We start from the raw sequence: 24,127 nt of genomic DNA on the forward strand, positions 1-24,127 counted from the left end.
TGGAATATTTCAACTTTTAAATAATTAAAGTCAAAAAGACTTATAGTGGCTACTTAGCAAATACAGGACATTTGACCAATAAAAAAAGATTTAAATAAAAATAATTGGAAAATAAGCATTCCCTGTTTTTGTGATTAAATGGTGTCGAGCAGTTGACTTTTGTTCAGTTTTACCTGGAGTGCACAGTGTAGATCAGACAAACACGAAGTACTATTGTTCAGAGGCATGCACTTACAGGAATGTCCACTGCCTCTCTCGCTGATCATTTCTCTCAGAGTTCAGATTCCACAAAGTATAACATGACCAAAGTGTCATTAAGTTAGTATTCAAACTTTATACAAGTTTTGAAAAGAAGCTCAAGTGAAGACTTCAGACTTGTTTGTTTCTATCTCACTGTGCGGTAGGAGGACAAAGAAGAGGACGGCTGAGCTGGGGGCTGACAGCTTTGGGAAGCTCTGGGCAGAGGTAGATAAAGATATCAGAGTGGTTGCGTACACACACTGACAGAAGCTTGATGGAAGACGGGAGCTTTTATGATTCTAAAATATCCAGTGTTTCTGAATATTTTAACTAAGAAGAGTAAGAAGAAGGTGAGGAACTGAATAGAAGAAGTGCAAAATAAGACTGCAGGGCAAAGGAAAAGCTGATCTTTAGTAAAATGAGAACATTATGATTACTATGTATGCCCTCAGCTGTGTTACATCACAGGATGATATGATTGCACTAGGGTCAGTGTTGGGTTATATTTTTGGTGTAAACATTGGGGGTTTTTTAAGCACAGCAGAGGACTGCAGTCAGTAATTAAGAGCACTGATCAATACTGCAAGAGAACAGCACACATTGCTGCAAATTCTATATATCCAAACAGGCAACGACTAGCCAGTGGACAAAGTACACAGTAAGACACACAAACTTAGAAATGGCACAGTTTAGTGTGACAAATCAAAAAATTTTCTTATACAAGTTCTGAGCATTGCAGATAAAGCCCTGTGAGGATACCAATTTCAGATTCACAGCTCCACATTCACTTTTAACCCATGTTCAGAGAAGCACGTCAAACAGGGAGTGAGGCAGCACTGAGGCATGCGTGGAAAAAAGCCTTGAAATCAGCAGGCCTTGGAGCAGAAATGGTCTGGCAGATCTGCGAGAATCCAGAGACAATTCTTTGTCTCACTACAGCTGCCTCCGAGCGTGCGTGATAGAGGCCAGATCTAATCAGCACACTTGTACACAGAGCTGGACACACACCTGTTATTGTAAGACTACAGCGAAAATATGCCAGACTCCTTCATTTAATTGTTCTACATCAGTAAACTGCCACTGGGATTTATTAGGTAAAATCTAAGGGGCCAAATGAAGCACGAGAGACACAAAGACAGAATGCACGCACAATTCATGCTTCGGTTCACACAAAGGCTTCATACGTGAAACACATGGATAAATCTGCTTACAGGAGCGGCTGCTCCTAACAAATAGTCACAACAAACTAGCACATGTGTACGCCCTTTCCTCCAATACACATACATACGTTAATCCATAGTTCACTTAACAATGACTTGGCACTGTGCTCACTGAACTACAAAGCAGTATGCTTGTCTCGATGGCGTGTATGTGCATGTGGGTTAAGTACTGCCCCAGCTGGGTTTCAGCAGCGTGCAGCATAACACTCCTCTGTTGTTCTTCCTGACCCCCAAGACGACCCTTGGCCAGGCACGCACAGCACCAGTCACAACCCTAAACTTCACCTAACTGAGCTAGCCCTTCACAGACACACACACACAAAAACACACATCGTTTGTTCCAAAGTGCTTCCTCCCTCCCTGAAGTCTGAACATGGATCAAGAGAACAATAGACTCTACGAGCCCACCCTCAGTTCCCTCCTTTTCTCAAGAGCGATATTTCCTTAGGTTGTGTAATATCACCCCTGAGCATAACAAACTGTGCAACTTTGACTGAGTGAAGAGTTCTTGGCCCCAAGCAGTGATGGTGACTGGTTGTTACTACATGTGAGTCACTCCTCTTGGGTTGCATAGTCAACAGAGCAGAGCGGAGTTAAGAATCACCAAACGTGCAAGAATCTCATTGTTCTGTGGCCAGTACCCAATACTGTCTAAGGCTACATCCACACTAACGCATTTTCGTTTGAAAACGCCTCCCGTCCACACTGAGACGGCGTCTCAGTGTGGACGCTTTGTTTTTCCTGAAGAAAAACAAAGCGTTTTAAAAAACGCTCTCGAAAACGCATACATTTGAAGACGGTGCTTATGCGTCGCAGTGCTGACAGCGAAAACGGAGACTTTTGAAAAAGATGACGCATGTTAGTCATATGATGCAGTCATGTGACCAATTAAAAAAAAGATAGTGGAGGGCATTACACAGCAGTTGTTTTGTTTGCGCTCAATTTTGACAGCCCTATTAAAGATTAATATCAGTTTGTACATGCTTCAGATAACTTTTCTTCAAAATCTTTAATTCTCACTCGCTTTTGCAACTTTGTACTTTTGTGTTACTCGCAGCAACAACTCCACCTCATCGTTAGTCGACATTTTGCCGCGACGCTTCAAAGAGCCGAAAAGTAAATAAACGGCAAACAGAAATGAGGCTGGCCAAACCTTCTTGCGTTTCACGCATGCGCAGTACTGGAACGTAAGCGTTTTCAGCCGTTTCAATGTGAACCCAGAACAATGTGAAAACGACTGAAAACGCTAGTGTGGACGCGGAGCGTTTTTAGACGAAAACGCCATTTTCAAGTCTATCCGGGCTAGTGTGGACGTAGCCAAAGACACGAGGATATTTGTAAGGATGAAAGGTCTGTCACACTGATGCCTTCCATGCAGGGCAGATTTTATTAATAAGCCTGCTGCTCTCTGCCCAGCTTTCTCTCTAAAAATTGCACTGAAAAGTTCTTTTCAACTATTTACTTCAGCATTTCTGGCAAAAACAGCTCATGAGACAAATTCTCTTATGAGTCATTTCAAAGCATAGCCACATCAAACAAACAGGTTCATTGCATCGGTGGGATTTTGTATAACTTGGATGGTTTTCAAACAGACTCTCGTTCTATTAATGCTACTGTGCAGTGATGTTTGAGAGTACTGCCACTGTTTTTTCACCACACATTGGCAGCAAGTCTAGCCCGATGTCTAGCATGTGACCGTCAGACCAGCGTACGGTATGTGACTTAAACCATCGCATGACTAACTCATGCTCAACGGCTAGAGGTAATCTCTTGTGATTGGCAGAAACATTAAATATAAGATGTGCTTTACAATCACATGCTACTCTCATGCTGTGCTGGTCTCTACTAATCCCACATTATTGACATCCATACCAAATGTGAGTATGGCTGTCCAACAACCAATGCCCGGACTTCAAGTCTAAGTTATTAAGAGAATTTCCTCAAAGAAAATTGTTTGAAATAGTGAGCGTGGCTTAGAGAAAAAAACCTGTTTCATAGAGCATAACAGGTGTCTTCTTCCTGTTTCTGCCTTAAGAGTTGGAAGTGGATGGAATGTTTGAAATGTTAAAATAACACTGTAGCTGTGAGCTGTCACCAATAAGCAAACACTTGAGCTTGGTTTCAGTTTAGATTTGTATTGGAATATTTACACAGACCATGCTTTCACACTCCAAAACATGAGTGCAAGTAAGTCCAAGTAGTCCAAAGGTAAATATGCATTCATGACTCAAATGCCTCAGTCAACTATTTATTTTAAAAGCAACTTAATTTAATATCTTCTCCTAGTGATTCTCAAAAAAAAAATACACCAAGAGATGAATGGCAGAGAGAAACAAGCAGGGTGTAATGAAGTAATCTACAGAGGACTGGTTGGAATTAACTCAACATCTGGACTTTGATAAGTGACAGAAACACAAACATTGGAATGCACCCACCCACTTATACACAGAAACATGCATACTAATGCATGCTATAGACACAGATACACACACAAATAAAATAAATAGATAATTTGATAAAGAAAAAGCCATCAAAGGCTACCACGCTGCAGGAAACTAATTTTTAATTCCCACGTTAAAAATGGAACCACTTAATGCGAATGTATTACTAACAACCTGTTTATGTGTGCAAACTATACACCAGTACAGTACGCTGAAGTTCAGAGTCCACTAACTATTGCTCTCCAGCTTAATGGCCCAAGAAGAGACAGACACTCCTGAGTATCTGAAGTGGCGCTAATCAACACATGATTGTTGTGACATTTCTGACTAGCCATTATCTACAATTTGCTGTAATTCAGTGGAGCTGCGTATGGCTCAATATAAACCTCCCCCCCAACTACCAGACAGCATGGCTGATCTCCTTCCAGATGGGGCGTAGGACTTAGCTCTAGACTTCTCCCCCTCCTAATCCTTCTCTTTTTCTTTCCTGTAGTCTTTCTTCCTGATCTCTTATTCTAAACCTCCTCACCGTTTCCTCCTTTCGCTCCCCCCCATTATTCTTCTTCTGTTCTGAAGTGAAACAGCCTGTAGCCTGCGACAGAAAATGTCAAATGCCTTTTCTTCCTCATTACAGAGTTTCCCGAGGCACCCCTTTCCACCAAAAAGCATTCATTTCTCATGCACTTCCACAGTCCTCATCCATGTTCCTACCAACCAAACACAAAGGCAAACATTACTGTCTTAGAGCAGAATTAATATCATACTGCATCTCGCGTACATTTTTTTCTATTGCCTTCGCAGCTTTGTTTATGAGTGACTTGCCAGCACTGACGATTCATCATAACTCAAGCAGAGAAACTAAGAGGCCTATCACGAAGAAAATATATTATTAACATAGGATCAAATGGCCTTTGATTCCACAGGATTGGCAGGGAAGGCTCAAAATAGACTACATGACACACCTTGGTGCAGAATTAATAAAGAAACAGAGCCAAAAAAAACAGCAGAGAATACTGGAGATGAAGCAGATCAAAGAGATGCAGAAAGAAAACGCAAGCCTGACAACTAATCACAAACACAAAACAGAGCTTTAGGCTTGTATGTTTGACAGAATATTATTTCACACTGCGGCAAGCATGTATGTGCGTACACGCATACCGTTGCAGTGCAGAAAGGAAGTCAGAGCTTTTTCCCAGAGAGACTGGGCAAACCTCTTCCTCCTGTTCCCTTATTCTTAAACACGTACTCAAATGTGGCCAACAACACCTTTCTTTGTTTCTTCTTTGAGATTCCACTAAAAAAAAAAAAAACAACAAACCCCAGATCAAGCATAGTGTTACACCGCAATTACACGATGGCACAAATCTGAGACAATTTGGTTCACCTGTCCTCAGATGGACACAGTTAAAAGGAGAATGTCGGTCTCTGTGTCACTCTAAACCCTTTATGGTGAACCTCTCGCTTTAAATCTTTAAAGAGAGAAAGAAAATACTCTCTATCCCCATTTCCAAGGCTTGGATGTTAGCTCGTGTATGTGATACGGGTTCACAGTGAGACACCACAACTTCAAACCTTCATCCTTTATAATGGTGGTTATATAACCGTGGTTGTAAAGGACAGCAAAAATTCACTCGTCAATCAAGAGTTTCAGGTTAAGATGATTATCTCCAACTTTAGCTTCTGCTAAACTGGCAGCGTGACTCTCAGCAATGACACACATCATCATTCTTCAATGTGGAAAAACAGGCTTCAGTTTGAAATACAATACTGCTTAGCAACTCCCCCGAAACCAACAAACAAGTGTGGCTAGTTTTACATTCATGGATAACTGGCAAGGCTCCCTCTAGAGACAAAGGGAAGGCACTGATGGTTTTACGTGAAACCGACAGGGTAAACTGAAGCACAGCAAAGTGAACTTGAACCTGCTATCTATTAGCCAAATGACTTTGTGTACCGGCTTTCACGTTGAGAGTTGCTGCTTCCAAATCCGGGACAAACCTTTGGTTAATTTCACACCGAAAACCAAAAATTGAGTCATGTGTGTTCAGTGAACATTTATGTGCACTCCGTTTGGGGAATTGCTCCCCTTCACATCAGCAAACCCTGTCCCTTTTGAGGCAAGTACTATAACCCACACAGAAGGAGAGAATAAAGCCTGCTCTACTTTAGCCAGTCTCCCACATAAACCATCCATAGATGAGCAAGAGGAAAACAGAAGGACAGAGGAGATAAAAGGGAGGATGGGGGTGGAGGTGATTTTGACAGAGGGCTGAGAGAAAGGAAGTGCGGGGCCACTTATGCACCCTGCCACCCTGCATCACCAAGCAGCCAATGATGGATGAATAAAGCATATCCCAGTAATAGAAATGACTTGGGGACCGAGCAGGATCATTAGCTGAGTAACAGCAGGCTTTTGGGGAATCGTTAGGGTACATGTATGTGTCTAACTATTTTGTCCTATGTGTTTGTGGTGATTCACTCTCATTCAGTTTAATTTGTCAAGCTGCTCAGCAGCAAACCTACAGGGGACGAGTGCCAAATGTGTTTCTCTTTCTAAGGTAGATAAAGGGCTGAGGATTATTGCGGGTGCAGAAGGTAAATAACAATCTATAAACCATAAACTTCTAACTCAACCCTTTAAAAGCTTTTTTCCATCCACAGCAATGTCATTTAAAGACCATCATGCTGTTTTCTAAGCCTTGTTATAACTCCTGATCATCAGTTCAAACTTGGGATCATGCTGTTATTTGCTGCAGACAAAGCTGCTCATATATTTGCATATCGTGGCAGCGGCACTCGCTGTAGCACGGAGATAAAAACAGACAATAAATCAGTGTAAATAAACAGATGGCTGGAACAAACAGAGCACTAAGAGAACAGAAGGGCTGAGATGGAAGAGAAAACACAGGTATCAAGGACCTGCATAGACTGAGGTTCAACTGTTCTAACTACACCATTTAAGGATAATACTGATGATTTTTCATGGTTTTAGTCATTCACTTTAACTGGTTCTTACAAACTGTAGCTCTTCTATAGGCTTGTTGGATTTCCCTCTTTGTCTATATTCCATTTTTCTGTGAAATAAACCTGCATAGGATATAAAGCTTGCTTAAGCTTACCAATTATAGTAGTACTGACTTCATCTTCTTCATAAACGCTGAATTATTTTTACCATATTCAAGAAGGTTAAGCGGAAAAATGCAAGACAACAAACACATATTTTTGATTTTTAGACAACATTATGCAACTTATCAAGACACTTTTTTGGTCGCTGACTCAGAGCTAAAATGTTTAAGAGTCCTTGAACAAATCAATAAGGAGCTTTTGAAAGGCAAACTGCTTTTACCTTCAATGCCACATCATAAATAAATAGCTTTAAATACATCACAAATAAATGAATAACAAACTCAAAGTGAAAAATAATAACAAAAAAGAGATTGCTTGGCATATAGAAAAACTGCCTCCAGTGACTAATATGCCTTGACAACATTAGCAAACATGGGAAAACAACTGCAGTCTTCAACACTCGTGTGTTGGAGTTTAAAGGCTGTGGTGAACCACTGCATGATCATCCACCATGAGCAGCTACATGAGAGCATGAGTGATGTAAACTTCCTGTAAGTCAGTGTGTGGTCTCATGGTCACAGAGGAATCCTTCACATCTACGAGCTGACATTCAGTGCATGTGTAACTCACAATAAGGGTAAGTAAGTCATCAACTACATCACTAAAAAAGCCACAGCAGTATTAAAGTCACATAAACCCCGTGTGAGTCTTTGGATGTGAAAGAACTCAAACTGAGCCCTAATGGTTCCAGCAGCCATTCAAGTAACACATGTTGCCATATTTCTGAGAGTTCTTTGAGTTTTGTTTGGTTTTCATATGCTGACATCTGTATTTTGTGACATTTTTTTACTGAATGCATATTTGTTGGTTATGGTGCTGTGCTAAAATCTTCAGTCAATCCTCATTTATTTGTTTTATTTTATGTTTTGCTTCCAAGGAACCAGATTTTGTCATTTTTAAAGTGGTCTTGGGGAATAATTCTCTGTGCTTTCTGGAGGTTTTTCAACATTCTTCTTTGGATATTATCTTTTTTGGTCATTTTAAATCCAGACATTGTACCCAGCCATTAATCTGACCGTTTTTAGAGGATTTTGTTTATTAAGCCACTTACACTGAACTATGAATCATTCAAGCATAAAAAAGCACCAGGGATGAACCAGTGTTGTAACATAGAAAATAAATAATTTAAAATTGTATCTTTAAGCACTTTGTTCCTACCGTCTGTCACACAAACACATTTATTTAGTTGAATCTATTTTTTTTTTAAAATCCAAAAATAACAGTTTGAGATAAAATAATATTTTTGCACATCTTATTCATCAAGAGTTACTAGCTGAAAGCTCGAGTTTTAAATTTCTAGTTCAAATTGTGGCGAGTATGCACAGAGGAGACCACATGAGAGATAGCAGTGAGTGTCTACAGCCATCTGCGAAACACGGTGGTGGTTCTGTCATGGTTTCAACCTGTGGTGTTGGGGATGAAAACAGCCTCATTTATGAGCGTGACAATGATCCCAAACACACTGCCAATGTAGTAAAAGCATACCTGGATAGAAAAACATTGGAACACTACTGGTCAAAGATTGGCCTCCCCAGAGCCCTGACCTTGACACTACTGACACAGTGAAGAACTATTTCTGAAGACCCGGAGTTCACAGTTCTGTGTTGAAGAATAGTGGTCACATTTTTGTTAAATATTAAAATTGTACAAACTCTATTTTTTGAAGTAAATAATGTATTTTCCTGTATGCTTGCAAATATTTCCTGTACATATTTGAAAGACATTAGAGGTGATTTCACATTTTTTGCATGGACAAAAAGTTAAGTTAGCATACTTAACTTTGAGGACATGGTAAATGGCCTCCTCAGGAAAAGAGGCATGTTGTAAAAAACACAACAAATCAATGATGGTAATGAATTAATGACCAGATATAATGAGGCAAGAAATATGCTGTGCTAAGCTAATGAAGGAAAGGCAATTACTGAATCATATAAGGTCGATTATACGATGATATCTTTACAGTATAACTAAAGCTCAAAGCACAACCAAGAGGGTTGTGCTTTGAGGGTTCTTTCTGTACTATATCACTCTTTGTTGTGAATTTTTTTTAAACCATGTTTTATCCTGAGCGAGGTAACCCCTCCTCCATTTCACAGCGAATAGTAATATTTGCAAATTAAGCTCAAAGATTCGAGATTAGCGTAAATCACACATCTCATGTGATTCAGCACATTGTGATCACAAAGCTGAAAAAAAGAGACCTGCTTTTAAGACAACAGGAACAATTGCTCTTCACTCCAAAGGCTGGAGCCATTTCATGCTACTCTGCTGTTGGGGGGTGGAGGGGGTTGGAGTTCAACAAACGGATGGGTGTCTTTTAAGAAGAATCTGAACTTCATCTATCATTTGTGCATCTGTGCGTGTACTTTTAGTATGTGTATGTGTTGACTACCCCTGCCAGTGTATGCATGTGTGTTTACTTCTCCACCTGGCTGTACAGCCTGTCAACAGAAGTGTTGAATCAGTGTGAGCTGTGCTTCTCTGCCAGATCCTAAGGAGCCCCTTGACACATGGGCTTTCAGGCAGTCTGGGCACAGAGACAGCAGCGATGCCACTACATAACAGCTCTGCTAGGCCTTGGACCAATCCAAAGGAAGCCTGATATCATGAAAGCCAGACGAGAGTGACCACTGGCCCCAGACTAGCTTACAGCAACTTCTTTTTCCAGAGCCAAATTTCGGACTCTTTAAGAACAAGTTCTTTGCTCATGTTTTCACTTTTTTCTTCAGCCAAGAACCCATTTTGCTCACTTAGCAACTCTGTCAGCATGAGATTCATGCGTTCCATTATTAGGCTGTGGTATACAGTTACTTAAGATTATGTCCAAAAAGTCTGCTCATATCAAATCATTGCAGTTTTCTTTTCCCAGAACTGACTTTTTATAAACATGAGAAAGAAAATACAAATTGTGAATCCACATCACAGTGACAGCAGTTGGGCTACATTCCTTTTTAGTGAATGGATTCACCAGAGACAATGCATGCAATGACTACATCCACTTGAGTGTGATTTTCTGAGCTTTTTCAGTGTGATAACTTGACTCGCATCACAATGAGTTATGACACTTCATGGCTGCAGTGCCGTGAAAGCACTTCATTTATGGAACAAACACTAGAAATATGATGACTGGCATTCAAATTATGAGCCTCGACTGATCCTTGATGCTGATACGCTATAGTAATAAAAGAAGATTAAGTCCTCCTCTGTGCAACTCAAATTGGTTAAATGTAGGTCATCCAAGGAGAGAAGCAAAATCTAGTGTTGTATCAGTCATAAACAGAAAAAACATAAGCAAAGGAGCTGAGATTTAAGTAAAGGAAGAAACTGTCGTCTTGAAGTAAAAGTGCCACAGAAGCTTTGCAAAATGTTTGCCAGAACAAGCACCTGTTGGTAACAATACACTGGTGGAACTTTGCAGCACTTCTCACTGTGAATATCCGCACATGATCAACATTTGCCAAGAATCAATCAACTCCTCCTCCAGGACACAAATTGACGAAAATGACTGAAAGAAATTGAACAGATCAAGGAATGTTTCAATTACTTTGGATTAATTGTGGAATAAAGCTGTAGTAACTCAACATCGCTCAGGAGTCTTGTTTGTTTTGAGACATGTTCTGCTGGAGTAAAATACTTTCCTGTGACTGGATGGGATGACTGAACAAATAGCACTGACCGAGCAGCTGCTTAAACTTACCCTGGAAAACTGACAGCTAACAGAGCCAAAGCCAGTGTCTGTAATCTCAACAAATGTAATATGCCAGGGAACACAGTGAAAACTAAATACTACAGAAGGTGATAACAAGGACAGGAAATACAAATACCCAGAGGTTATTTGGACAGTGGCAGATTAAAGTTGCAAGTGCATGGTGGGAAATATACAGAACTAGTGATGCCCTAAAGTGAGCATGTGCTAATTTACAAACTATAGCAGAACTATCTTCTTAACTGGAAAAACTGGACTTTTTTTAAGCAAGCGCTCTTTGAGAGCTTGAGCAACACTTAAAAAAACAAAACAAAAAACAACTGACTAACTATTGTCTTGAGTGACTGTAACCATCACTACAATGTCAGGATTGCAGAGAGACACGTACTTCTGCTTACTTTAAACAATGAGTTATGTGCATGTGATCCCTTGAGTCTATTTGGTTGAAGAACAGTGACGGCACACAGCTGCCAAAGAGAGCGAATGTGTGTATCGTTAGGAAGGGGGGTGGATTTGTCGGCGTGTTTGTGCTTGAGTTAAAAAAAAAAAAAAAAACTCTCAAGCACAGAGAGTGTAGGTCCTCTTCTTGGTTCATGGACAAGAATGACTCTGTGATTCGTGAGCTACATTTGCTTATTAGAAGGAAATAAGAGAACGTCCTCATGAGCAGAATAAATAGTGAGAAGGCACACTGTCAAAGCGGATGTAATCACCGATCACTGTTAGCTCGCAAGTACTCTGTGCAAAGGCAAAACATCATGATAGTGCTGCAAGTTAAATATACTGAGCACAGCGTCCTTCTGGTGTCCTCAACTTTTCATAAAGATCAGAGCCTTGGGCAGACGCATTGGCCACGGATGCGTTAGCTGCCTTAACAGGGAAGAGATTGGCCCCGATCAATAACCTGTTAAGGCAGCTACGATGCAATGCAAGCTAAATTGGCTGGCCTGAGATCCCAACACCTATGAATTCTAATGGGGACAGTCTGGGAACTTCATCTCCACAGAACATGAAATCTCACCAGGGATAGCGAAAGGAGAGCATACGATGCATTATTAACATAAGAGGATGAGAAAACAGCCACCTCTCCCACTGCAGAGCAAAAGCATCTTTAGATAACGCAAGAAGTTTCTTCATAATTCTAGTAACAGTTAGAGAAAATTCATTTTTCGGTTCTCTTTCCTGCAAACAATTTGTGGCTCTTAAAATTGTTTTAAATTCTTTTCAGATCCGTGAATGCACAAATGTCTGGGCCTTTTAGAACTGTTTAGTTTGAAAGCAGCTAAAGACCCCTCAAAGATGAGTAAGCCTAACTACTAATGCATGTTTAATTTATCTATTAATAAAGCTTATCCGTGTTCTAAGAGAAACACATGGTAGCTGGGTTTTATTCTTCAAAAGGACGATTTTAAAAAAACAACAACCCGCCCCAAAAAAAGAACAGAAGAAGAAATGAGGAAGCCTCATGATAAGACATGAAAAACTGACTCCCCCAATTGTCATGCAGAGGTTTGGCACAAACATCAGCCGTACCGCGGTCCTGAGAGCAGCTGGCTGAGTAGGTAGTTAGTTTGAAGGTGTGTGAAAAGGGCGGTGGGCTTTATATCCGTTTGATATGAGATGTTGTCATGGGCACAAGCAGAATGGGCTCAAAATTGATTCTTTGAGGTGGAGTACCACAACTAAACAGCTGAGTGGGCTGTGCTTGCAGAATGAGTATTGACAAAGGCCCACCAATGTGGGCGCATGGCCAAAATCTAAAGTACTACAGCCAACCAGCTCTGAGACTGAGTCTTCTCAACTGATTTATTATCCAAAGTGTAAAGAAAGATCCCATTACTGCTACCATGCTTTCCTTCAGTATCACTGACAAGATGTACCAATAAATAGGAGAAAAATTGCGGAGGAGAGACTCTGGCAGCAGTCTTTCTCTATGATTGCATTTGGTTTGAAAAAGCAACCAAAGGTGGACACCAATTCAAAGGTGCCTTAATTTTTCATTATAATGCACGCTTCCAGACGTATATGCATTCAGCGCACATAAACTGGTTACTTGCAGACATAATTGGAAATCCTGACCGTGCAGCGTGTTTAAAATAGTACGAGCTGCCTAGATGAACAGCAGGCAGAATCATTTCAGACAGTCAAAACAGGGATCAATACCATTATTGTGATTAATGGTAACATAATCGTTTTCAGTCCCGAGATGATTATTGCTCTTTCTCATCTTATTCGACCTGTTCCTCCCTGTCAAATCCTCCATTTCTTCTCCTGCTATTCTCGCTCAGTCTTACTTTCATGCTCCCTCCTATTGTCTGCACGCCTCCATCTTTGACCCCATTTTCTTTTCTCAACACCTGTTCATCATTTTTTCCCCTCCCCTGTTTAAATCCAATAGCTCCTTCAAAAGAAAATCCTTCTCAGGGAAATTTCCAATGAGCGACATGCCAGCTGCCTCTTCACTCTGTTCGCATTATTGCCTCTGCTGTAACACCGCGGGGATGGTTCGTACGGACCCAGCCAGAAACAAAGTCCCCAAATAGGCTCTCCACAGACAGCGGTGATTGTGCATCTGGAGGAAACTTGGTTCAATCAACTATCAAATGATTTACCTCCCTATATTCCTCAATCCACATCAGCACCTGCATATTGATTCATAACAGCCTGGTTCTATTTCTGCTTTTAAACAACGTCCTTAGTTGCAGCTTACAGTTGGATAAAAGGGACCTTTTCTTAAGTTAATTGGTCTATGGCCAGTCTGTCCTTGAACACATGAGAGTCAGATGGCGCTGCATTTCTGCTAAAAGCACATCGTCTTCATGTGTGCTGTGTGGCAGCAGCTCACTCCAGCCCTGCTACCTCCTGCTGTTATTTTCCGATACAGGAGGCACAAACACTTCTTATCGTTAAGCTGGTAGCAGTGCTCAGCGTGGCAAAACAATGATATTGTTAACTGGTGACGAGAGAGAAACAGTTAGCTGTTACCACACAAACTGCTTCACCAAAGCTATGCAAGAAGTCACTCATTAATGAATTAATAAAAACACACAAGCTTAATGTTTTGTAAAAATGAATGAATGCTTTGGTGCAGTCTGTAACTGCTTTTAATGTCTCACAATTTTTTGCTTAACTACTGTATATTTCATTAGTAGATGCCTTCTCTATATCTCTATATCTTTCTCAGAGGACACAAAAAACCCCAGACAGAATCGTACATTCACAGTGAAAAATATCTTGGATGATTTGACTTTCTCGGCGCAAATAAGTGTTAAAAAATGTCAAAGCTTCATTCATGTAGTGCAGCAAAACAGGTTGTCTTAACAAATACATGGACAGTTTAGATCCTGACATCATCTAATAGGAAATGGGGCTAAAAAGGTAGAGATGCATCACTGTTGCAAAAACCCCAAGGAATAGTCAAGTTGAGTAAAGGAGGCAACGAGTCTTAAAGGAAAAAACGTGCAAGTTTTTCTGTGTATGTTTCTTCTCTGCCGGTTTCCACCAGCAGTAACCTGGAGACACTGCTGCTGCTGACATCGCAGCATGACCACTCAGTGAGTAGAAAGAGGCAGTCTTGGTGAATCAGCACACACACTCATCTCCACTGCCTTTGAACATGCCTGCCAAGATGTGGCGCCTGCCAATGAAAGGTATGGCTCATATGAAGATGCTATCTTTGTTGCTGGCCAGTTCATTACTGCAATGCGGCTCTACGAACAGGACTGGCAACGTAGAATGAAGTTGAATCCCAGTTTGCTAAACTTCTCGGGGGGGGGAGAGTTCTGACATCTGTTGAAGATTACAAAATTTAAAAATTATGCAGAAATCAAAGAATTTAAATAAGTCCTACTATGCAAACCTACACTGTCCCTGTTCTGTCATTTTTTTCCCCTTAACATTGAACGGAGGAGGAGAGGAATGCAAGATGATGTAGGCAAAAGTGAACAAGGAGACTGTGAGATAGTGCAGAGTTGTGCTTAGGAGGAGCTACTGAAGAAGAGGACTTCACTAATAACTGAAGGGGCTTCGCTACTAAGGGATGGAGGGAAGAAAAGAAGAGGAAGACATGTTCTTCATCCATGGCAAGTGCTGTCATCTGGGGAGTTGAGCAAACCATCATCCCATGTCACTGATTGGTGTAAAGGCAAAAGGTGCAGAAGTTTGGACTGGGGAATGAGCTGGGATTCCAGCCAGTAGGAGGCCATGATGGGTGGATGTGACTTAAATGTAAAGATGCGTACACTTAAACAAGCATAGAAAAAACCCAATGAAGTAGAGACCACAGAAACTAAGGGTACCAATAAAGCTCCTTTTGCACTTGTAACACTGACTGTGTTTTATGGCACTCAGATTGTAAAGAGAAATCTAATACACTTCAAAGTATCTGGGTATGCAAAAACTTTCACCTTCTTTCCAAGGTAAATTCTAGGACAAACCTGGGCTTCACAGTAGACGCACAGGGGAAAAAAAGCAGCAACTGGAACCGAAGTTACATTTACCATGGGGAGAAGGAGCCACAGAACCAGACACACGCTGACAGCTCGTCTCAGCTGGGTTAGAGCAGCTTAGTCGAAGCTCTGACTGAACCTGTGAGGGAATCACATTAACACAAACTGTGCGCTTAATGCTCCGCTGTACTCCTGATGGCACACGTGTGAGATGTGAAACTCGATGTTACACCGGTGAGACAAAAAAGAAAAGAAAGTGAGAGCCTCTACTTTAGACATGAAAAAGGAGCAAATTACCAAGTGAGGCTAACATTGGTAAAGAAATCCAGTTTTCAACAATGTAATGAAAAAAAAAAGACAACTAGAAAACCTCCAGTGATTCGGCAATAGATTCCAAAATCAGGAACATTTAAAATAGTCAAGACTGTCTTCCTGTAAGACAATCTACAAAGCCATTAAATAGATGGAAACAGCTGGAATTACACTAATAATAACTTTAACAGACAAAACACCAAACATTATGAGCTTCTAAGATTTGAGGATTTGGTTCTTTTCTGTGTCATAACAGAAAACTGAATATCTTTCGAATATTTCGAACTGTCCCTTTGATCAAACGGCACATTTCAAGACATCACAGTTAGTTTATGGAAATAATCATAGGCCGAAAAATAACACCTTGACTCATTCAGGAAAATAACAGAATTCAGTCATGAACATAATTATTGGTTGCAGCGCTAAACATAAGGTGCACTTAGTAAAGGTGCTGAATTCGACATTTGCTCAGCAACAGCCATAGCATCAACTACACGCATGAAAGCACATTTTCAGGTAGTCGTCAAAGCAAATTAAGAATGGAAAGTAAAGCATTTCATCATATTAACTCACTCCTGGAAAGCACCGAGCATCACAGGTTAGTGATATATGACAGCGTAAGAAGATCCAAGGAAAAAGGCCTAACAGGTGGAATAAAATCCACTGAAATTATCTCCTACTTTATTATTGAAGTTTATTGTTACAGGATTGCTCATGGCAATGTCTTCAGGATTCTTTTTTGGCTCATTAGTTAAAATGGGGGTTACATGCATTAAAAAGGACTTTATTGTTCAAATCCTCAAGCAAGATACCCGAGGTACTTTGGATAGGCAAGCGTGAGGAAGCTCATTTGACATCACCACTCCCGTATTATTAAGTGGAGTGTGTTTGCACTGAATTACATATTTTGAATACTTCCTTCCACCCAACCCACACACACCCACCCCGACACACACACCCACACAGACAAACAAACAGACTAGATCGCCGGTGTTTTTGATTTACATGAAGAAATTTTTAAAAAACGCTTCTCTGCTATAAAAAGGCTCATGTGGCATCTCAAGATACCTAGCTGAAGCTTAATTCATCTGTTGTATGAACAAGGAAAAATATTCAAAATCAAGAAAAATAAAAGACTTCATTTCTGTTTCCTTTAAAGAAAATGTCACTTTTATTAACACCTTAAGTAAAAGGTCCAGCAGAATCATCCCCCGCTTTATTGTAATGTTATACACCACATTTATCACAAGACTTTCTAAGTCTAAAAGAGAAATGTGTTAACTGAGAAAACAATTAGCACTTTGAAATGTGACAATCTAAATCTCGCCTCCAGAAAGGTTTCCACGTGCTTTCCTTAGACAGAATTTCATGACACTGTAAAAAGTGAACATTGGTCTTATCATCATCATTATCCATCTGTGAGACTTTAAAAAAAAAAGAGACAGAAAATTTTCCAAGAGCCTTTTTTTTTTTTAACAACTTCAGTTACAGACCTGATTTGTAACTAAGGTGCTTCAGGACCTGGGAGGTAAATGGCCCATCCATTAAGCTCCATGAGGCAAAAACAAGCAGATCTATGTCTGTTTACAGCATTAATCAATGACCTGCCCACTCACAGGTCTCTAAACTGCGACAGGTAACGGCCGTCACTACCTTTCTACTCTCAATCGTCCCCTCAAGGTTACTGCCTTGCTCAGCTCTCAGGATGGGAGCTGCATATTGAGTGCATTGGCTGGGCAGGAGCCAGAGGACCACTAGAGACAAACCTCTGTTTTCTGTCTTGATGGCAGAGGCGAAACATCAACAACTCTCAGCTTTGATGAAAAAACAAAAATGTTATTTGATTTTAAAGCTGCAAAACTGTCGTGGCAGAAAGGTAACATTAATATTTGGAGTTGGGAGTTCGTCTTGTAATTGGAAGGTTGCCTGTTCGAGCCCCGGCTCGGACAGTCTCGGTCGTTGTGTCCTTGGGCAAGACACTGCACCCGTTGCCTACTGGTGGTGGTCAGAGGGCCCGGTGGCACCAGTGTCCGGCAGCCTCGCCTCTGTCAGTGCGCCCCAGGGTGGCTGTGGCTACAATGTGGCTTGCCATCACCAGTGTGTGAATGGGTGGATGACTGGATGTGTGAAGGGCTTTGGGGTCCTTAGGGATTAGTAAAGCGCTATATAAATACAGGCCATTTACCATTTAATATGATCCAGTAGAAGGGCAATGCAAGATTGTTAAATTAGTAGTAGGAAGAGGAGCGCATAGATGCAAGAAGATTAGGAAAAAAGTATCAAGGCAAAAGTGAGAATGAACATAAAAGATTAGATATGGTAAAATATCAGAGGTGATGGGAAATAGCAAAGTGTAGCGATAAGCCATAATCGGCTGTGGGGTGAAGATAAGGTGAAGACAAACTAGGCAACAAGAAAATATGGAAAATTTCCATCAGGTAGACACCTGAAAAATTATTCCTTTTCTAACTTCTTTTACTGTTTGCTCTGCAAGCACAAGGTAAACATGCAATAATGTACTATAACATTTTTTTCACTGAAGGGGACAAAACCTAACCTAAACAACCACAAGATCCACAGCTCTGTACTTGCATGTCTCCTCTCCTAACTTTGCAATCTCGTGAGAATGCAAGTTTACAAGAATGCCAGTCGGCTAACATATGATCTGGTCATCAGCCACTAGTCATCCTGGCAGGCAGCGGCCATCAATAATGGATGATGCATGAATTAATCATGGATGAGGGGACAGATCTAAACACACAGTGAGGTCCCATGGGGAACAGAGGAACTGATGGTAAGCAGCCTAGAGATGAGCAAGTGCAGCTTGAACATCACTTAAAATGCATTACGTAACACAAGGTCAATAAGAAATGTTTGCAACAGTGTAGGTGTTGAGAACTGACCTAATGCAATAAATATAAATATATATATATCTCACCAGTACATCCAAGAATATTAGAATTGATACTTATGTATTGTAATAGAAACCAACTACAAAGTAAATATAGTCAAGTGTGTGTGCAGCATTCTGGCAACTAAAGTAGGTGCATGTGTGTAATTGATCCAATTAGACTCATTCTCACCTTTACAATGCAAGCGAAATGACATAGTCTAACAGGGCAAGGTAACCATTAACAAATCCCTTGCCACTATTATGCCTCCATTTACACTCCTTCAGTTGGCTAGTTTGTATCCGGTATGTTTTTACACATATAATACAGTGGCATTGATTAAGCATGTATGTGCAGGACAGGAAGAATTATAAACTACCGCTAGTAAGTAAGATAACAACAAAGACAGAGCCAATAAGTGCACTATGAGCAGATCTACTGAACATAATATATCAAATATTTGAATAACAGTGTATATTTACCTTCATGCATTGAATTATGAGTCTCTTAATGTGGAACACAAAAGCTCACAAGTGTAGATGTGACACTTGTGCAGTGATAAAATGAAGATTATGTGTATTATGCGAGTTCATGCAGAGGCCTGTGACCTTAATGGGGGTTCGTGTCTTATCTTTGAACCATGCAGATGTGGAGAAGATGAGGAAGCATGGTGAAACACAGCATGCCCTTTACAAATGCTGTCTGGCAGGATTTTACTCCAGTAAAGGGGTTGTGTAAATATGAGTCACCACATGAATGAATGAAAGAATGTGAAGTATGCTGATTGACAATTTAGATATGCTTAGGCCAACTGAAAATACAAGGCTGACCTGCAAGTCTGCTTCCAAATATAAACCAAACGCACACACTTTAACACAGGCTACCTCCTCATCTCAGTCACACCAGTCCACAGTTCTTATTTTCAGGTTCTCATTTTCAGGGGGGAATTATTTTAAAAAACACGTGTCAGGTTTATTTTCGTATGTAAGGATGTCATAGTGATTTAAAATAGCATTGGACACACACCTGGTTTCACAGTCTTCAGGCGGACTGGCTCCCGAAAGTGGCGGATGACAGCCAGCGTGTCTCGGTTTGTGAGTCCGCTCACGGGAGTGCCATTAACCTCCAGCAGAACGTCCCCAATGCTGGGAAGCCTCCCGGCGTGACACACCAACGCCTCCGACACTATGTGTCCAAGATAGGGGAACTCTCCCAGCTCAGCGCCACCTCGCACCTCCGCTACAGTGACCAGCTCCCCGGAACCTCCCCACGAGACGGTGCACTCCTGCACTTTACTTGACCAGTGCTTCTTCTTTTTCAGTGTCTTGGACATTGTTGGTAGATGTTGAAAACCTATAGGGAAGTCCAAGAACGATTGTCCTTCAAAGCAACAACCGCTTCAAAACCTAAGACGCAATGACGCACGGAAAAATCATTGCCGATTAGAGAAGTTAATGATGCTGCTGCCTTGTGGTGTATTCCATCTCGAGGAAAACAACTCTTGCTTTTTTTGTTTGTTTGTTTGCTTGTTGTTTTTTGCTCAGCTGCTCCTGAGAATCAAATATCCTTCCATTGACTTATCCGAGCATCACCTGTCCGCGACTGGAATGTGAGACCAGCTGCGTCAGTGTCGCATTGAAGCGGAAAGTGCTGATTCTGATGCTGGGGCGTCTCGATCCCACACCCCAGTTCACAGCAATGTGCGGTTAATAACCAACAGTAGCTTCCCCCGCACTGTTACACCCCGATATGTGTTACAGAGCAGGACGGAACCGGCGAGTCCAGCAGTTTGCGCGCACCAGTGCCTGTCAGAAAAGCGTGGGAAAAATAGCATATATCCCACTCTGGACTTCAGGAAACGCCAGCACATTTGACAACACTGACGGAAATAGTTTATTTAAAAAATAAAATAAAATAAAATACAGGAAAACGTGAAAAAATGGGTTTATACGAGGTTCATCAGCTGCTGAAAAAGTCCTCTGTCACTGACAGTTCCTCATGCGAACCCACTGAGGCAACTTCACCCTGCGCACCTGTCCTACTCGCCAGCACTCCTCCATGGTGACATCAACAAGGCAGTCCTTAGAAACGGGAAAACACACCTGGTCCTCCCCCGAACTCAGCGGTTATCGGTTATCTGATCCTTTCAAAACACCGAAACTCTGCTCGTTGCGCCTCGTCGCGCGCTATGCGCTCTCTCCTGTTTTTTCCAGAAGCACAGCTGATTTTTTTTATTCTGAAAACTATGCAGCAGCATGCAAAAGACGTGATCCGATAAGGCTTCGCTCCATAACTTTTTTTAATCGTTTTCCGTGTTGCTTTTATGACGGCAGGCAGTTCTGTCCAATCGGAGATGTGGGAGGCGTTCCCAAAGCGCGTATATTACGCCAATGGTGAATGGCAAAGGGTGGGAGTTCTGTGAGTGTTTTCAGTCCGTTGCAAGGCGGAGTTCCCCCTTGGGGACGCGTATTTTCACGTAGAACATGCTTGCAGATAGCCAGAGATGGGTAACCTATCTCTGTGTATGACCTTTGGTCTGCGGTTTGGATTTTTTTCTCCAAATTTCTTTGTATTCCTATTGCAAAGTGCAACAGCTTCTGAGTGATTCCTGAATTTTACATGGTTGCTTTAGGTCCGTGAAATGCGTTTGGAGATCTGGAACTAGGAAGGTTGTGTGTCGGTTAATTGTAGTAGTGGTTGTTGATTTTTTGTGCAAGTCTGCCCTCTTGTGGTTGCCAACAGACTGAGGCTGGCATGTCATCCAAAGCGCCAGCTGGCAACATTCACTTGTAAAACTATTAGATTTTGAATTTTAACTAATCTTACACATCCGATGCGATTAATTATATATGAATATAGTAAATAAACATCGGCGTTAGCGCATTTAAATATACATTTTATTTAAGCTCACTAATTTAATTTTTTTTTTACCTGGTTTACCCCTTTTTCTTAACGCCCGTACCTGTTATCTACTTTGTCTTTCATATTTTGTCTGATGAAGCAGAGACACATTTCTTGTGAGATGTGTGTGTGTGTTCGTCACAGTTTAGTGACTAACCTGTTTTGGTTGCATTAAGTGTGAGCATGACTCCTGTTAATGTTATCGTTTCTGTTGCTTTGCTAATAATTAACAGTCAGTCAACTTTCCAGCGCCACTCTCCGGTCAGCGCCCTCACAGTGCGGAGCCTGTATTCTGAAAAGCCGCTGATAACAGCTGTGTTATTATGATTTCTTTTCTCTTTTTTCCCCACTGCTGTTAATTTTTATATTATAAGGTCTGTAAATGTTTGTTCACCCGCACAATAGAGCCTCTGGTGTCAGGTAGGAAGACTAATTTTTAACATTTAGACTGTGCGTTGCTCGTTTTTTGTTTTGTTTTTTTCATTTTCAAATGACTTCAAAGTTAATTAGTTTTACTCAACACCGGAATAAAATTCTCGACTGGCAACCCTTGAATTGCTTTTGTTGATACGGTCTGCAGATTCTCCCACATTTGAGAAATGCGACCTGCTCCTAATGGACGTGGACACAAAATGTATCAATGACACCTCTCTCTGTCCATCCTGTAAGTTTTAAACATGATAATGATTGCATTGCTATTAGCTGGAAGTTCATTTGCCTTGTATACACGACAGCTAGAGCATTTGACCCCTTCCTGATTTCTTAGTTTGTTGCATGTTTGTCACAAAGACAAAGATTACCGGGGTAAATACAAAATGCAGTTTTTAGATGATGGTGTAATTTCTCAAGGGGGAAAAAGCTATGACAAACGACCTGCCCCTGTGTGAAAAAGTAATTGTGAAATGGTGAAAGCAACAGCGTGTACTTTGAAATGTTCTGAACCTGCTTCTTTAACTTGTTTTGTAGATGAAGAGTCATCAGGCACACTTGCCCTCATTATAATCCCTTCCCTGTTGGCTCTGAGCACGGTGTTAGTGGTGGCTCTCATTTTTTATACTCTATGTAAAAATAAAGAACGACGATACAGGACTTCACCTCATTTTAAAAATGGTAGGAGCTGCAATAACTATATGTCAATTCATTAAAACAGTGTGAAATCCTTTAAAAATCTAACATATTTCTGTTTGAGTGTCTCATAGTAATGCCAAGTGCTTATTTACTTATATTTGCCCTTGTATCAGGCCAGCAGATTGTATCCCTGTCTACAGCTTCTGTAGGTCCTCCAAAGGTCCCGGCAGCTTTAGATCCCTGGGAAATCCCAGAAGAGTGTGTTCTTGAGGGACTAGAGTTTTGGCAGACTGGTTGCTATGGCCCCATTTGTAAAGGTCTGCTGAAGAAGAAAGGTGGAGCCTCTTCTGTCGTGGTGGTTAAGTGCCTTCGAGGTACTGTATAAATCTGATATAAAGCAAGGGTCATCACTGGAGTTAAGCTTGTCCAGTTTTTATTCTATTAATTTAATTCCATACAGATGCCTCTGGCAAGCCTGAAGCTAAAGAATTTGTTGAGTGGCTCCTCTTCTGTGCTTCAGTGTGTAAACATGAAAATGTGGTGCAGATGCTGCACTGTCACACCAAACGTCTACCCATGTACCTGGTTTTAGATGCCTACAACCCAGGGAATCTCCTTCACTTCCTCTGGACACTTAGAAATGTAAGTGATCCAAACCTTCTACCTATTCAGTGGCAAAGGCAATCTTCAATTATTCAATGTAGTGCAATGACAAGGACTTATTTTTAACTCCAGAACAATTTAAGCACTGCAGATCCCTCGCAGAACTTCTCTGAGAGGTCAGTGTTTCTGGTGGCAAAACAGATTGCAGCTGGCCTGGTGAGTCACTTTTTTTAGACCAATTATTCCCAACACACAACTGGAATAAAGCGAGTTCATTTTAGATGTCACGCCCTGCAGCAGATGACATTCTGCCATTTCTTCCCCCCAAGATGCTGGAAAGTGTTGTTTATCTTGAATCTTGAATAACTGTTGCAACAAAAAGATTGACATGTTTAGCTGTAATTGGATCCTCCTCCAGGATTACCTGATGTCAGAGCACAGGCTGGTGCATGGTGATGTTGCTGCCAGAAACATCTTAATTGGCCCAGGCCTCTCGGCTCGAGTATCTGGCCTGGGCGTGGCATTTGAAGGACGCAAAATGGATTCAGCAATTAGACAAAGGGCAGCGAAGGTGCCATTGAAATGGCAGGCTCCAGAGCGGATTATGATGCTGCTCAGTATCGACAGAAGCGACGTGTAAGGGCAGAGTTATGGCTAAGGAAACAAAACAAAGACACACGATATATATTTTTTATTATTCACATTTTTTGTCTTTGCTCTTGTATGTGCATTACATGCTTTAAAAATCATGTTTCTATGAGTCACAGTGTTTTGTTTTGTTCTCCCCGCACACCAGGTGGTCATTTGGAATCCTACTATATGAACTGATCACTTTAGGTAAAGTACTGTCATCTTATCTGCCAAAGTTTTATAGTACATTTCTATCTTATCTTAATCCAAATCTACTAATTACTACAATCAAACCATTAACAACATTACAGAGCTAATAAAAAATGCTTTTTCCCCATACCTCAGGATCCCCTCCATACCCTGAGCTGAAGCCTTCAACAGTGCTTCCAAAGCTGCAGGCGTCTTATCGAATGAAGAGACCAAAGAACTGCGGTGGACTTTTGTACGTGTAATTCACCTAAAAGCAAGCAATAGACAGGGACGTATGAACAAATCTGTATGGAGTGTGTGTGTGTGTGTGTGTGTGTGTGTGTGTGTGTGT

The 24,127-nt window shown here is 41.1% G+C and overlaps 1 protein-coding gene across 3 annotated transcripts in view; it reads right to left on the reverse strand.

Annotated features, from left to right (window-relative positions):
- magi3a (membrane associated guanylate kinase, WW and PDZ domain containing 3a) overlaps positions 1 to 20,689 on the reverse strand; it is a 105,134-nt gene extending 84,445 nt beyond the window's left edge. For all 3 annotated transcript variants that reach the window (XM_005749023.1, XM_005749024.1, XM_013914892.1), the window contains exon 1: positions 19,411 to 20,689. In XM_005749023.1, coding sequence (XP_005749080.1) covers positions 19,411 to 19,717 — 307 coding nt within the window. In that variant the 5' untranslated portion in view covers positions 19,718 to 20,689. The remainder of the gene's footprint in view (positions 1 to 19,410) is intronic.
- Between the last annotated feature and the right edge of the window lie 3,438 nt (positions 20,690 to 24,127).

The sequence above is a fragment of the Pundamilia nyererei genome, unplaced genomic scaffold (assembly GCF_000239375.1).
Source record: "Pundamilia nyererei isolate P.nyererei 1_Seehausen unplaced genomic scaffold, PunNye1.0 scaffold00235, whole genome shotgun sequence".
NCBI classification, from domain to species: Eukaryota; Metazoa; Chordata; class Actinopteri; order Cichliformes; family Cichlidae; genus Pundamilia; species Pundamilia nyererei.